Source organism: Homarus americanus, unplaced genomic scaffold (assembly GCF_018991925.1).
Source record: "Homarus americanus isolate GMGI-L3 unplaced genomic scaffold, GMGI_Hamer_2.0 scaffold32583, whole genome shotgun sequence".
Lineage (NCBI taxonomy): Eukaryota > Metazoa > Arthropoda > Malacostraca > Decapoda > Nephropidae > Homarus > Homarus americanus.
This window is the reverse complement of record NW_024713129.1, coordinates 16923984-16940252: the sequence shown is the minus strand read 5'-3', so window position 1 is coordinate 16940252 and position 16269 is coordinate 16923984. Positions and strand designations below refer to the sequence as shown.

The following is a 16269-nucleotide window of genomic DNA, read 5'->3' as shown; positions in this document are numbered from 1 at the left end:
GAGATATACCGAATTGCACTTTTGCTGGGAAACGTAAACTTTTGGATCAAATTGACGGTTTAAACATGTATACATAAATTTTTTCAGCATTATAATTTGTATTTTTCTATAACCAAAAATTGTTAATGTCAAATTGGAAAGTTAATGCTCATATAATATTTAAATGTAACATTGAAGGGTGAAAAAAAAACAATTAATGTACGGTAGAAATAGTGCAAGTATTAAGATCAAGTTACAGTTACATAAACTTCCTCTTTTTGGCCGATCTCTTATGTACAGCTTCTGGAATGTCTCTCATCAAACTCCAGTAGTAGTCCGCCATCATGTTCGAGTCCCATCGACCTTGGTAACGTACTTCCATTACTTTAATGTCTTGATGAAAGCGCTCCCCTTGCTCCTCGCTCACTTCTCCCAGATTTTCTGGAAACTCGTCCAAGTGACTGTGTAAGTAGTGAACCTTGATACTCATTCTGCATCCATGTGCTTGTAAACTCAAGAGCAGCTCTTCCACAATTTCTTGATAGTTGTCCGCTTTCTTGTTCCCTAAGAAGTTCCGCACCACATTAGAGAAAGCATTCCAAGTTCTTGCCTGTGCCTGTCCTTGTTGCAAGGAAGTGTGGATCTCTGAGTAGTGTTCTTATTTGAGGTCCATCAAAAATCCCTGCCTTTTTCTTCTCGTCGCTAAGACTTGGAAAGGATGAGCATATATATCTGAAACACTCTCCACTATGATCAAGAGCCTTGACGAATTGCTTCATGATACCAAGTTTTATGTGCAGAGGAGGAAGAACAATGTTTTTCCTGTCAACCAGAGGATCGTTAATGATATTCTTGTCACCAGGCGTCAAACTATGTCTTGGTGGCCAATTCTTTTTCACCCAATGGTCTGCTGTAGCCCTGCTGTCCCAGTAGCACAGAAAACAGGGGTATTTTGTGTACCCTCCTTGCTGGCCCAATAGAAAGTTTACCATTTTCAAGTCCACACAAATTAACCATTCATGAGCATGGTATTGCAACCTCTCTAGAACAGTCTTAATGTTTTCATACTCTTCTTTAATTTGTACAGAATGTCCGATTGGAATTGAACCATACTTGTTTCTGTTATGAAGAAGAACACATTTCAAGCTCCTTTTAGAACTGTCAATAAAAAGTCTCCAATCCTTACTATCATATGCTGGTCGTCCCATGGAGAGAAGAAGTCCTTCTACATCATTACAAAAAACAAGCTGGTCATATGAATGAAAGTACTTCCGCAGTTGCTCTTCTCTGTTGCGATAAAAGGAGACACTCGTGCCAGGTTTTAAGAGTCGTTTCTCTTGAAGCCTGGAAGCTAACAATTCAGCAGACTGTTTTGGCAAATTTATATCTCTGACCAGATCATTCAATTCTGACTGAGTAAACAACATTGGCTTTTCACAATCTTCACCAGATGGCTTGAAAAGATCAGTCTCTTCATCTTCATCAGTAGAAGCAGGTGAATTCCGGTCTATATCCTCAATCTCTGGTAGCTCAGTAAATTCTGGCACGTTACGTGATGGAGCAAATCTGAGATCAGATTTGGATTCAGCACCTTAAAGTTAGTAAAAGACAGTTAAAAGGTTTCATGCCAGAAAAAAAAAAATTTTTTTTTGTAGACCAGAATTATCAGTTTCATCGCCCAGGCTGAGGAAATTCTCATCCCACTCCACAATCTCCTCGGAGGCATTCCAAAATTGATCCGCCAGCCTCTCACCTGGTCATCAGAGGCAACAACAGCATTCACCTTCAAAAAGGACCACATCGCAAACCTCACCCTACTCTCCCACCCTGCCCTGGATGCTCAGACCGTCCTCACTACAGATGCTTCATCTACTGCAGTGGGCACCATCTTACAACAGGAGATAAGGTGGCACCTCATGCCCATCGCCTTCTACTCATGACGACTCCAACCATCCCACCTCAAATACAGCACCTTTGATTGTGAGCTCTTGGCTGTACTGCATACCTTGCGGTTAAGCATTTAAAGCACTTCCAGGAGGCCCGCCAGTTCACCATATTCACCAACCACAAGCCACTCACCTACACCTTCTCCTCAAATTATGAATCACACTCCCCAATAGTCCTATGGCACCTGGCTTACATCTCGGAATTTACCAGTGACATCATACACATCAAGGGGCATCAGAATGAAACACCATATCATGTAAGGCGTATACAGTAAGACAAAAACACACGTCCTTCACTGTAACTTTCACTACACAATTAGGAAAGGCTGTCACTCTCCCTTTAGACTTCAATGGTACTTGTTCAGGGTGCAAATACTGTTGCAGCAATTCTGCAGAAGCCATGACAGCTTGCAGATCTTGCCAGTTTGATCACATATTAATTAAACATTGCATACTCAGATTTGGCAATTGAAATGATCGAGTCCATCATAAGTTTAGTGTGCAAGAGCTCAACATTTGTTAGACAAATATTTTTGGGCTTGTCCATATATTCCCATCACCTCAAAGAGTGAAATACTCAGGTCAAATGAAAAGGTAAGGGGTGAAACAGTTTTGTCATTATCATAAATTTAGTTTTGCACAGCATGAGCTGATGCTAGTTGATGCAGTCTTGCACAATCTCCCTGACTGTATTGCCATCTGGGAAATAATGGCAGCAGCAGGACCGAAAAATGAGTGACCTGAAGCTACTGGATTTCTTCACATTTGGTAGTACTATCACACATAATGGGAGTCATTTTTTATACGAATCTTCAACTCCAGCTGCAAAATAGCCAACTGTCTATCCTCGATGTTTTTACTATTATGGAAGCTGCATCTAGAAAGCTCCAATTAATGCTGTTTTTAAAAGAATTAAAGTTGTTTTTTACCTTGTTAATTCACAAGTCCAGCATATGCAAAATCAGTTAAATGCAAGAACCCTTTCTCTACCAAAAATTTATTAAATGCTTTATTGATTTGGTCGTATGTGGTTGAACATGTAAAATCATGTCCTTTGTCACTTCTGCTTCTCAGTATAATTGTTCCTCATCAAATATGAAGCTTTTTAGGAGTGCATAAATATTTGTGGCACAACAGTAATCTGCTTATCATGAAGAGAATTCCCTATACTGTACAGGAATTGATGGAAGTTTTAAATTTGGTGAACACCAAGTCTCAGCCTGCCATCCACATGTTTCACCCCTTCCATGAAGCAATAACCTGGATAAATGTTATCCACATTTATACTCAAATATCCAGATATCAGGTGGGTTTGTAATGAAAATAGTAATTCATAAAACATATTTTAATAAAAGGTCTTGGAGGGAATATTAGTGTATTTAGCTTACTTAATCTCCTGCATGGCTGTACACTTGGTGTTTAAGATGAACAAAACACTTGGTTTACCAATGCTGTAGTACATGTACCAGTAGTATATAGATTTACAGGTACTGTATATCAAAATATCTTATCTGGTGGTTTGTTTCCACTAAATTAATAATAATCTACACAATAGATAATCTACTTTTCAAAATAATTAATTTTTACTTTACAAAATAGTTCATTTTACAAAAGATTTAAGTGTTCTTAACATGAAACTTAAAGACATGGGAATAGTTTTTCATTTAATTTTCTATGTACTGTATTACATGTGAGTAAATGATGGGAACTTAGACAATCAGACAACTGGCTCAGTGACTGCATGGTGGTATGAGTGAGGAGTCTACTTGTGTTCATGTGAGTTTGATGATAAGTTGTACAGGGTGTAGTGATTGTACGAGAACAATGACACCTTGAAAGTTAGTTTGTAGACTCAATAACATCGAGTGTGTTTGAGACTAGTGCAACAATTTAGTGCACAGGTATTTGTATAAACTAATAATATATCCAAACTGACACAAGTACTGTACCTGTACTGTACAGTACTATGGTTATTACATGCTTTCCTTGGACACATGTTCATGATAGTATCCACTTTAACACAATTACTATATCCATTTTATGGAAGCCTTTTGTTCCCAAACTTTTTGGTTGAGATAATTTACTTTACAGTACTATACAGTACTATTTTTAATGTAAATGAGCAGGATAGGTTAATACAGCGAGAGAACATTATATGTATTAAGTTTTGAGCGTGTCTCCTTTTGTGGGCGATTCCTTAAGGCTTTACAGGTATTTGAAATTTTTTTTTATTATTTTATTTATTTGGTGATTGTTGTTTGAATGTCATGAAACTGGAGTACAAATGAGTCTCGGATGGTGCAGTACAGGTTGTGAAACATCCCTTATTTTTAGAATCTATAGCAAATAATTGTTCGTTTTATGCAATTTTGGCAAACGTAAACTTTGAGGTTAGAACTTTCTGAAAATAGCTAAATTATGACGAACTAGAAATTACAAGAGTTCTTGTGTAGCCTTGCGGTACATTATTCATCATATCGATTAATAAATTCACCTAGAACGGTTTAGCTATAGTCAAACCCAAAGACTTCTTAAATATGCAGTAGAAGAATTGAGCATGCATCCAACCAAACGCTCTGACACCTGGAGACTGAGGTGTTGATCCTGGCATGTATTTTAAAACACTGAGAATATACGAGTAAGGATTGCAGGGCACATTTTTTTATGCTTAATGTGGAAGATTCCTATCCTTCTCCTATTGGGAAACAACCATAAAAATGTCACTTTTGAGGAACCCAGTATGGTTGAAATGGGTAAATTATTTTTCAAATTTACAGTATTTTGCAAAACTTAATACAGGGTATTGTATCTAATTAGCAAATTGGATCCTGGGATCAATCTCACTATACAAAAGTTGTCCAATCCATACATTACGGTTTAAAAAGTGAATACAGGGTAATTCAGAATATGGTAGGAGGGCAAGACCAAGGATAAGCCAGAAGGATGAAATGAAGGAGGATGGATATCCAAGAAGCATTAGTGCAAATGACTACAAACCATGGCATAAAATGGTTTTGGGGGATGGATGCACTATCAAGTTGTGTGAAACATAAAGGGAATACAGTACTGTAATTGGTTTTTCCACTATACTGTATAGACATTGTGGCATGATAATACAGTACAGTACAATAAAAAAACACATGTTTAAGTAATAAGAATGAATAAATGATAATAAACAAAGGAGTATGTGTGCTTAACTCAATTCCAGCAATCTTGCATATAAGGGGAAAATTTCATATAAAACCAATTGGATAGAGGTGGTTTGAAAAAATATAGCCTTAACTTGCATCAGCAGCATACAAAGAGAATCATTAACTGTCACACAGAAATATATAGCATGTTAACACAGAGCATACTCAGTTGAATTGTCAGGTTACCAAAATACTTATACCCTGTACATATGTGGCTATTTTTTTTACAGTGATAATAAAACCCCTGGGGATTGGCACCAGCTCTGTAAGACTTCTGCTGCCAAGTAAAAAAAAAAATTACACAAGAAGTATCATGATCCATGCAGGTATAATTCCTGAACCCATGGGTGCTTAAACTGGTACCAAGACACATACGGTACCAATTCCTTAATTGTAAGTGATGTGTGGTAACTGAAATACAAAACATTGTTTCTTCTTTAATAATGTACCTTGGTATAAACTATATCAATCACTCAAAGGGAAAACAAAATAAGGAAACAATAACTTTTGAAGAACAAATACTGTACAGTATTTTGCTTCCCATAAAATATACCGTATGTACGATGAAACAGTAAAAAATAAGAACTAATTTTTTTTTTATGATATTTACAGAGTACTGTACTGTATAATAGTGAAGACATTTTCACAGTAAAATTATTATTAAATGCTACATATACAATTGCTTCAAGCCCGATTCATAAATGCACACTAAGTCAGGAACATGTTGACTGGGCTAGGGTTTTGTACATTTTGGAAACTTCTTTAACCAAAATCTTGAAGTAAAGGAATACTTTTATCTACATAAATTTGAAGTGTGACTCAAAAAGATTAAAGTCTGTCTATCTTACTACCATTTCCAGCATTGTCATTCTTAAGGCTCAATCCTTAAAACAGGAAAACAATGATAAACATCTTAAAATTAAAATACATCATGTTTTTTATCGTACAAGCACAACACTTCCGCTTTAAAGGTCTGAAACCTGACTTACATGAAAATGTTTCAAACACATTAAAACATTCTCATGCAATAACACACTATACAACAAATCGCCAATTAAACTTTGCACCTTGCAGATGAACATCATAGTTGAACTTGAAGCCTTAATGAAAAATGATTACTGTACTATATTGTAAAGGCTGTTGTTTTATATCTTGTGAAAATTTCTCTTAGAGGGTAGAAATTTTATATAATGCTCTACATACCATTGTTATCACAAATCCCTCTCTTCTCTCACCACCATGTAAATCTTCTGATCACAACCTCCTCACTGGTTTATCTACTTAGGCAGAAATATTTTCTATCGTGCATAATATATCTCTACATATCCTCCTTTACAGCACCAACTTCTGCTAGGTTAATTAAACTCTCATTCTTTATGATGAATAATAATCTCTTCATCCCCATAATTTCTAAACCCACATCTGATGACACAAATTTGAAAAAGCACTTGCACAATACTACACCAATCTCCCCATAAGCCAATTGCATATATATTACAATAGGACAAATCAATCCTTTCAGAACACTCCACACGTAGTGTGCAAATATCTTTCAAAAATAGCCTTAGTTCTAAAGGAATTTTATTTTACAGTAATGTGTCAAATCACTGGACACTCACATGTCAGCATGTATGAAGAGTAAGCTGGAAATTCCCCGGTAATTATATTTCGGTAAAAGTACTGTACAGTACAGTATTGCCCAAATAACAACAAAATTAACTAATGTAAGCTGTATGGTGAGGATGTACACATACTTCTCTAAAATAATCAAATGGTTGGATTACAAAACAGGACAGTACAAATTTATAATCAAATATCTTTTCTGGTGGGTTTACAATGAAGTAAAATACTGTAGAGAAAGTGATAATTTATACAATCTATTCACCATAATTTTAATATAAAGGCGCTAGGCCGCACTGGTTCCCAAACTGGGGGCCATGGCCCCCCAGCAAAATTTAGGGGGCCATAAGCTGAGGCTATGTACACATAAAAATCCCAAGCCCCACCACACTAGAACAGCCAGTCAGCAGCTGAGCCAGAGATATGGATTGGGAGAGGGGGGCCATGGATAAGGATCATATATGAAAAGTGGGTAATGATCAGAAAAAGTTTGGGAACCACTGCGCTAGGGGATATAATTGCAAACAAAAATAACATAAGCTCAGTGATAAGACTACAGCTTTATATCTTAATGCCTTTTCCGAGGAATTTGTATTTAACAAAATTATCACCGTGAAGTTACACTATATAATAATATCTCCGGTAGCCGCAATCCCTCTTGACCAAAACTTTCTGAGCCGAAATTTAAATTTTCTCGGAAAATCTTTCCCAAAGATGAAATTTTCAGCTTGTTATGATTTTCTGAAAAATTCAGAGAAAAAATTTCCCAATACCCAAAAAATTCCGGGATGGGGGATTTCTTTTTCCGGGTTTGAGAGATGAAAATCATGCGCATTTTCCAGAAATTACGAAAATAATTTTCTGGTACTGGAAAATTCTGGGAATGGGGAATTTTTTCTAGCTTTGAGATGAAATAATGCATCATTCTGGTAAATTCCAGTGCCCGAAAAAATTCCAGGGATGGAGGATTTCTTTCCGAGTTTAAGAGATAACATTATGCGGATTTTCTGGAACTTCCGAGAAAATTTTCCCGGTGCCCAGAAAATTCTGGGAATGGAAGATCTTTTTCTGGCTTTCAGAGATTCTTCTTGTTCCCCTGAAATATCTCATTCCCGGAAGTGCTCTGCACCTTTTGTTCCGGCTAATGGAGATATCAGTACTGTATATTAATATTTGTAACGAATCTGTGTACAGGGTCCATCTGTGCTGAATAAAATCATATTGGCATTAGCCAAATAAGATGTTACAAGTGACATCCCTGTATTGACAGGGTTAATGTAAATATGCTGGGAGGGATATTTAAATAACTCACTGTTACTATTATTGTCAAATATGTTTGTGTTGAACAAAAATATCAATAACATGAACTCTCGAAGATTCGGACTAAAAGGGGTGACCAGCCGTCTGAAAAAGCCGATTGTCCGAATCTTCCGGCGAATGTACTAAAAGTATAAAAACAACAATTAAAAAAAAAAAATAATACAGTACCATCTTTTATGGTATATAAGATGCGCCCCCATTTTAGCAGGGCGTATTTAAGAAAAACTTCTGTGTGCATTTTCCTCCTGTAACCATAGTTTTCTTAAAATAATATATACAGTACCAGGAAATGTGAGGAATAAATAAAAAAAATATCAATAAATAAGTTACAACAAAAATACTGTATTGCCAAATCAGTAAATAAACGCCAAATGAATGTTTAACAGTTGCCATTTGTATACACTCCCTGCTTCACCATAGCAACAAAGACCAATTATTTCTTTTACTTTTTTTTTCACAATATGTATAAAGGATGATGTGCGCATGTGACCGAGTAAAAATAAATGAAGAAAGTTACATGTATGCAGTATACCCAAGAATACGAGTTGAAAAAGAACTATGACACCTCACAGCTTGGCCCCAGTAGCCCGGTGGTTACAGTGATGAGTCTAACCTGGCTACAATGCCACGATTAATCACAATTATATCAGTAATCACTAAATCCAGTGAAATATGGCAGGGAGCTAGGAGACGAGTTACGACGCTCTAACTAGTGGTCGGCCACTCACTCACTCCCATTGCCAGGCATACGATCGAAATACATATCTTGTAGTCCAATTTGAATATGATGATGGGCACAGTGATAAACAAATTATATAAACCATGCCTTTACCTATGATAATATAATAAGAAATGTATCATGACCAAAGTGAATGAAATAACATTCCCACGAACAATTGTCAACTGTTTCCCGACTCAGGCACCTGTGTCCCATGCACTGACAGCTTAGTTACATGGGCCTAAAAGGATGTTTGCTTTGTTTTGGGAATGCTTTTGAGGGAGGCTTCTTAACCCCCCGGCACCCGCAAATTTTTTCTGAATCTTCAAAATCCAGATTTACTGGGTCCGAATCCCTGAGGGTTCACTGTACTGTACAGTATATACACAATAATTTTTTTTTTTTTTTTTTTCATGCCGAGGTAATGAGAGAGATAGCAATATATTTTACAGTGTAGTATACAGACACTGGCATTGTGGTCAACTGTAACCTAGAGACAGTATAAGCAATGAAAATGATGGAAGACCATCAGGTTACTGAGATGTATTTTGTATTTTTAATGTTTCATCCCAAATAAACTTTCAAATGTACAGATAATTCTTGTAAGTACTTTATTTCATTTAGTGATGCTGTACTAATCTAAAACTATATATTGTACATGATTTTTACTGCATTAAGTGGCTGTGTAAAGTTAGGGGTAGTGAGGGAGGGCAGAAAGATGGGCCACACCCCACTCCCAAACTCCTTCATAATCTTAATCACTACTCAATGAAGTGAAAATTATATCAATTATTTGTTTCCAGTAATTAACTTCCACTGAACAAAATTAAGTAAAGTAAATCCTCTCTCTTCTTTGTGGAATGCATTCCTGTGGATATTTTTTGGTCATATTTGCAGAAAAAATATTAAATATCTTCCAAAAAGAAAGTACCGTATTGTAGCAAGTCTAGTAATATATAAATAAAACTATTTATGCGAGAGAGAGAGGGAAAAAAAAAAAAAAAGGGTACTGTATTGAAAATTCTATTGCAAAATACTTTAAGTTGGAGAATATGTACACACACGCACCAATAAGTATCGGTGCAGGGTGAGATCGAAGAGTTCTGAAACGATACGTATACACTGTGATATGTCGGGAAGGTTGGAAAGTGTATTCTCATAACCCCCTCCACTAGGTGTTGCCATATGGCTGACAATCAGGGCTGCCAACATATGGCTGGAACAACTCGCCTTTCCCAATACCTATCGTCACTGGTCTCAAATTGTTCACACTACAGTATGCACTGATACTTTTTGTAGCGAGTGTACATCACTGTGAAATCCTAGCTGTAATGTTGTATACAGGAACTCGGACAGGAGTTGCATTCTTTCAACTGATGTGTTGCGCCAGGTGGTTAGTTAGACTACAGCCTGCTGACAGAAATGCTACCTAATGTAATTCTGATGTTTTCTTGGGTATTTTTCTTATAACTATAAACCAAGAATCTAAAAATTTCAAGAGATGGTTGAATTGTTACCATACACATTTATCAAAGGAAGCAAAGAGCAACAATTAAGAAAAAAAAAATAATAGTGCTGGGCAGTAACAATCCATCTGATCACAGCAAGCCAGCAGAGCAACTATGAATTTTTTTTGTTTTAAATCTTTGACATCTTAAACAGTAACAAAGCAAATTCAAATAAGCCTTATTTACACATTGAAATATGATATACTATACAGTAGACCCTTGCCATTTGCGGGTTTGCGATTCACGGTAAGCAGATGGTGGCTAGCTTGCGAGCTTTTTCCAGCAGCGAAACGAGTCACCCCACGCGCCCGCAATGTCTCCTCTCCTCTGTTCGTGCTAAACCATTGCCTGTGATGCAGCATCTTGTGTTGTACTTTCAAAACTTCAGTGTTAGTGTGTGAAAACGGCCCCTAAAAGACTGCCTAGTGTCAGTGCTAGTGATGTTAGTGGAGTGAAACGTAAAAGGCATAAGTCAATGATAACCCTGACAAATAAAGTTGAATTATTAGACAAGTTAAAGGAGGGGATGAGTACTGCCCCAGCTGGTTGGTTGTTTGGTTTACATATACAGTAGTTGCACTAAGATAGTACAAATTGCTATTCACGGTTTTGCCTATTCATGACACTCCTTGGAACCTAATCCCCAGAATAACAATGGTTTAGTGTACTGTATACTAAATCAACAGAGTATAATACTCACCATATATGGTGAAGGAATTATTTAGAGGTTGCCCAAAGTAGTGACGGTAGCATGCAAATTTTGAATTATTAAAAACTACGTTAATTTGAACCAATGCAATTTAAATCAGCATTTGTCAACTACGGTTAAGTGAAATAATGGAACTAGAAAAAAGTAAATAAGAGGATTTAATGTACTTGCTAAGAATCATTAATGTATACTGTACAGTACATATTAAATCCTTATTAGGCATACTGTACATATATTGAAGGTAACTTTATAGGTAAATATATATTGAGTACTGTACAATCAAAGGCTACAGGTGAGTAGTCTTTGATTACCTCAGGGATTTGCATCCCGGCCTAGCCAGCTGTCCCTACCTTGTGGGTTAGCACAAGGTAGGGCCTCTTCCTGTACAACTTTGCTTCAACATGCCTGATGACAACTGGGTCACCGGAGCTGTGCCCATCCTCCGGTCTCGGCTGCATCTTTTGGGCTGGAACCCCGTGTTTGCTATGGTGAGAAGGGAGTGCGACACCCCATTCTGGTTTTATTCAACAGTTGCCATCAAGAATTCATAACAAGCCCATGGAAACGTAGAGCAATGCTGTAAAACGTTCATGATGATAATACACAGAATAAGGTTTTAAAATGTACAGCATACCATCATAAGTACTTTATTTTATCCTGTAAAAGTAGAGTACATTACTGTACTCAAATAAATTATATTATTTGCCTTGTATTGAGCAACTTAACCCTCTCGTGGTCTTCCGATGCAAATTGCATCGCTAAACATTCATGTGCGGGAACAACCCCCCCCCCACCCTGTTCGACCGTATCTCACACTGAGAACACCCCTTCCGTAAGCAGAAGCACTGGAACAGTGGACTGGCCTTATCAATCACCTAAGTAACTCCCACTAGCCTTGTAGGCAAGCAGATACATCTCTAAGAGTACAATTTGGGTTTGAATCGCTCTACCCAATGTTTACTAAAATGGAAATACCGTTCCTAATGCAACCTGTGTTGAAAGACTAAGGGGGTGAGACTTCCGACCATGGTCAAGAGTACCAGAGAGATTAGTGTGTAGTTCTGGTAGCAGTGAGGGAGGATACAAAGCAATCTTGCCCCTCCCTTTCCAACTATAATACTATTTTAGATACAGTAGAACTTCGATATAAAGCGAGATACGTTCCAAGAGAGAGAGCTTTAAACCGAATTCGCACTAAATCGAAGTGTTGTTTCAATGGAATAATTTAATTTGGTAATTGAGAGAAACACAAAATACTGAGTCTACCCAGATGCACCTCAGCCCATCTCCTAGAATAATTTTTTTTTTTTGGGTAGTATTATGTTAAAAGAAACACTGATAAATCAACACGGCTAAAATTAAGGTATGCAAAATGGTTTGTTTACTGGCTGGGAAGCTGGGGGGAGGGGGAAGTGGAGGGAGGTGAGGTGATATGTTTGACAGTTGATGCCAAGGTCTAGTGCTTATTTATTTATCTGTCCTTAAGAGTGACTAGTTTTTTCTTATAAAATGTCACTAAACTGACCTGGGAGAATATAATTAACATTGCTGGAATTCTTATAGGATAATAATTAGTTTGAATATAAATATGCTATAGTTTGCATTAGACATACAAATTTTAGTTCTAACTAATTTTATTAAAGGGCTAAAACTTTTATCTGTTGTGCAAAATATATGACGTTTATATTCAAATTATTGTATTCACGATCTTGCATGGATTCTAGCAAAGCAAATTATATTCTCCTAACTTTAGACTATGATATTATATAAGATAAAAACTGTAAGCCTATAACCACCAAACCCGGGCTGGGAGGAGGGAGGGAGGGAGGGGGGTGGGGAGGAGGTGAATGACATGTTTGACAGTTGGCACAGAAGGTCTAGTGAAGTATTTATTTGTTTATTTATGTCTTTTAGATTGAGTTTTTTTTTATATAAAATGTCACAGAAGTGACCGGGGAGAATATAATTTACATTGCTGGAATTCTTATAAGATAGTGATTAATTCAAATATAATCATGCTATAGTTTGCAATAGACAAAGATTTTAGAAATCATTTAGTAAATTATTTTGAGTACATGTACAGTACAGCTTTGCCCTTAGGACAGTGTAGCGTGCCCAGAGAAACATTAGGCGCAAATTATAAAATATGATGCGTCAGCATGATTCACGCAAAATATGAAAGAGTCACTTTAAATTAAAAATTTTCCTCAATTGTGGGTGTCGCTTTAATTCAATAATCATAAATTGAATCGCTTTAAATCGACGTTCTACTGTATTGTATTAAAAAATAAATAAATAAAAAATTTAAAAAAAATAGGAAGGCAAGTGTCTGTCCCATACAGTATAAGTATGATAGATAAATGGATATCAATTCAGTTATGATATTCATACAAGTTCACTGGCCCACAATGGCAATTACGTTAATTCAACTAGGGACAGTCTAAGTATACAAGGTTATACTGTACTGTACTTGGTGGAGATGTGTTGCAAAAGCTTTATTATAATGACATTTACTGTGTTTTGGACCATTCAATGGAATAATTAGTCTGTTTAAGTGAACAGAGTACTGTACTATTGTGTTTTATCTCTCAGTGGTATGCCATTATCCATTCCATCTAAAATAACTATCTAAATACCATATATACAGTACTCTTCTTTGTCAGATATCAAAATCTTTAAAACTTTACTGAAACTTCAAAAAAAGCTTCACAATCCATGCTAGTATAGTTTATCAGCATACCCATTACATACTGCATATAAAACTCATGAGATACCCCAACAGATGCACAAGTGAAGGCACACTTAATGCACACAGTTTTGAGTAAGTATATATATATATATATATATATATATATATATATATATATATATATATATATATATATATATATATATATATATATATATATATATATATACTCTGCATATATAAATACAGTATATATATATATATATATATATATATATATATATATACTGTATATATATATACTGTATATATATATAGCTGGTGGCACTGCACTGTGTGCTCTCCTGAGACTAAAACTTCATGTACTATAAAGGAAAAAATATATAAGATTATCACACCACTTGTGTAAATACAAACATTATATACATTCAATGATAATCAATATTAAAGAATGTCACTCAAACCACACACACAAACTGGTTTTAAAATTCTGTGCATTGCTAAGCTCAAGAAGGTGCAAAAGGACAATAGGCTTAAAATGATAATTTCCCTGAAGGGGGTCACTTACCAGATCAATCTTAATATTCCTTTCTCCATAATGGTGAGCTCCTGCCATTGACATCTTAGACATTTTTCAAAATATTGTCACTGAAGTCTTTAATTTTATATCAGATGTCAATTATTACATACATTTTTATTATCAAAGAACTTGTACTCTTCTCTGTATAATTTGTACAATCTTCCATCCCCTTTTTATCAAATATCTATATCCCAAACTTTCTCTTCCTGTCTGGATATTTTTTCATTTTTAATTTATCATTTAATTTTAATCAAGTATTTACCATATTTGCTACTAGTAATTGGGCAGTGACAAGTTTCAGTTTTATACACATGCGAATTACAATAAACTTATGCTATAACATGTGAATAATTTTCTTCACTTTATCACCATCATAAATAAACATTGTGGATATAGAGAAAATATCCAAACCTAACATCCTATATGAATAAACAAAACATATTCCTGGAGTATGCCATTTAACAAACTGTAAAGTGTCCATATAACCACAATGGAATAGTCAAGGATGTACATCAAATGGTATTAAGTTTGTATTCCTGATATTTATAGTTATACTGTACCATATTGCAGTGTCACTATGCCATATACTTCTCATCCATATTTCAAGGTAATCTCTTTATATACTGTACAGTACTGTATATGTTTCACCAAACATATTTGTTTATATAATACAAACCCCACACTAAAGGGGACATTCAATCAACCTGGCAGGGTATTCAACTATTTTGTAACAGTATATAATTTGTTTCTATGAAAATAATAAACATGTTCAGTGAATAACCACCTACATATAGTGATAAGCATTTATGATGCCAAGATTATATTTGTCATCTAACACCTTCACTCAACTTAAGTTTTTAGAGAAGTTTGATACAGCATATGTATTCCACAAAAAAATAAAGGGACTGCACTATATGACTCATTCTCTCTCTCTAGACTGAAAACATTAACAATCAAAGGCTGCATTGAAATGCACTGTGGTTGCACATTATTGGTAATGGTGAATACAAGGTCTATATCTTTAACATGTCTAAGATTATTTTTTATATCAACGTGAAAACTCGAGCTCATTAGCTCCAAAACAAGTGATTGGAATTTCATAAATTCAGCCTAGGCTGACAATGTCAAAGAGGATAGAGAAGGAATTCTTTACTTGTGATTAGATATATAAATCCTGTACATCGCTATTTACCAAATCTATACTATATAATTTTTAGACATTCTTATATAGATCATGCAAACCAATTTACAGCTCTACCAAGGATTTTTCCAAAATAAAAACCAATGGCAGAAAAAAGTGCAATATCATGGTCCTGAATGACCATGCTACATAATTTACATAAAAAATAAGCATGATAAAAATAATTATTACAAAATAAGTATATTTAGAAATTTATTCACTTCATCAGTAAGCTCATTATAAATTGTTCAGTACAACCTATGCAAAGGAGCTCTTACATATAAATTTGTGGGTAATAGTTCTATAATAGCCACATTTGTGTTCCAAATACTGCGTGGGAAGAAGTACTGTAGATCAATATCGATGTTTCCTCTCTTTGTCACGGGAACGACTTCTGTGGTGTCGTTCTCGACTGTAAATAAGATTGTTAAGAAGAATGAGTACCAAGAGATAAAATCACAGTGACATCTACACTAATTCATGTACAGTAGCCTTGGGCTATTTTGTATTTAGAGAGAGAGAGAGAGAGATACGTAGAATATAAAAACACACAAGAGGAGACAAGATGGCATTGTTTTCATGCGTGACGGTGGTTCTACATAAGAAAATAATATCCTGGCTGTATCTGTAGTGAACTTAATTTAAAAAAATTGAATACCTGTATGTATGTTTTAAGTAATGTTATTTAATGTTAATAAATGGAACACTAAAAGTAGCTAACCACTAATGGTAAAGAAATAAGGCGAGATGATTGGGAACGCCAACGTATGAACAGTAAGTGCGTACATGTGAAAACATATCGTTATTTCTCGACATATGAATATGAAAG

The 16269-nt window shown here is 35.5% G+C and overlaps 1 protein-coding gene across 2 annotated transcripts in view; it reads right to left on the bottom strand.

Moving 5' to 3' along the window:
• Positions 1–9957: 9957 nt before the first annotated feature.
• Positions 9958–16269, bottom strand: part of LOC121868818 (pre-mRNA-splicing factor 38B-like) — a 39568-nt gene continuing 33256 nt past the window's right edge. The window contains exons 9-10 of one of the 2 annotated variants that reach the window (XR_006089461.1): positions 15719–15852; positions 9958–11568 (exon numbers count right to left, since the gene is read on the bottom strand). Coding sequence is in view for 1 of the 2 variants with exons in the window: in XM_042369783.1 (XP_042225717.1) it covers positions 15795–15852 (58 nt within the window). In the remaining variant the exon portion in view is untranslated. Of the gene's footprint in view, positions 11569–15640; positions 15853–16269 lie in introns of those variants that run through there. The other variant, XM_042369783.1, reaches the window with a different exon arrangement.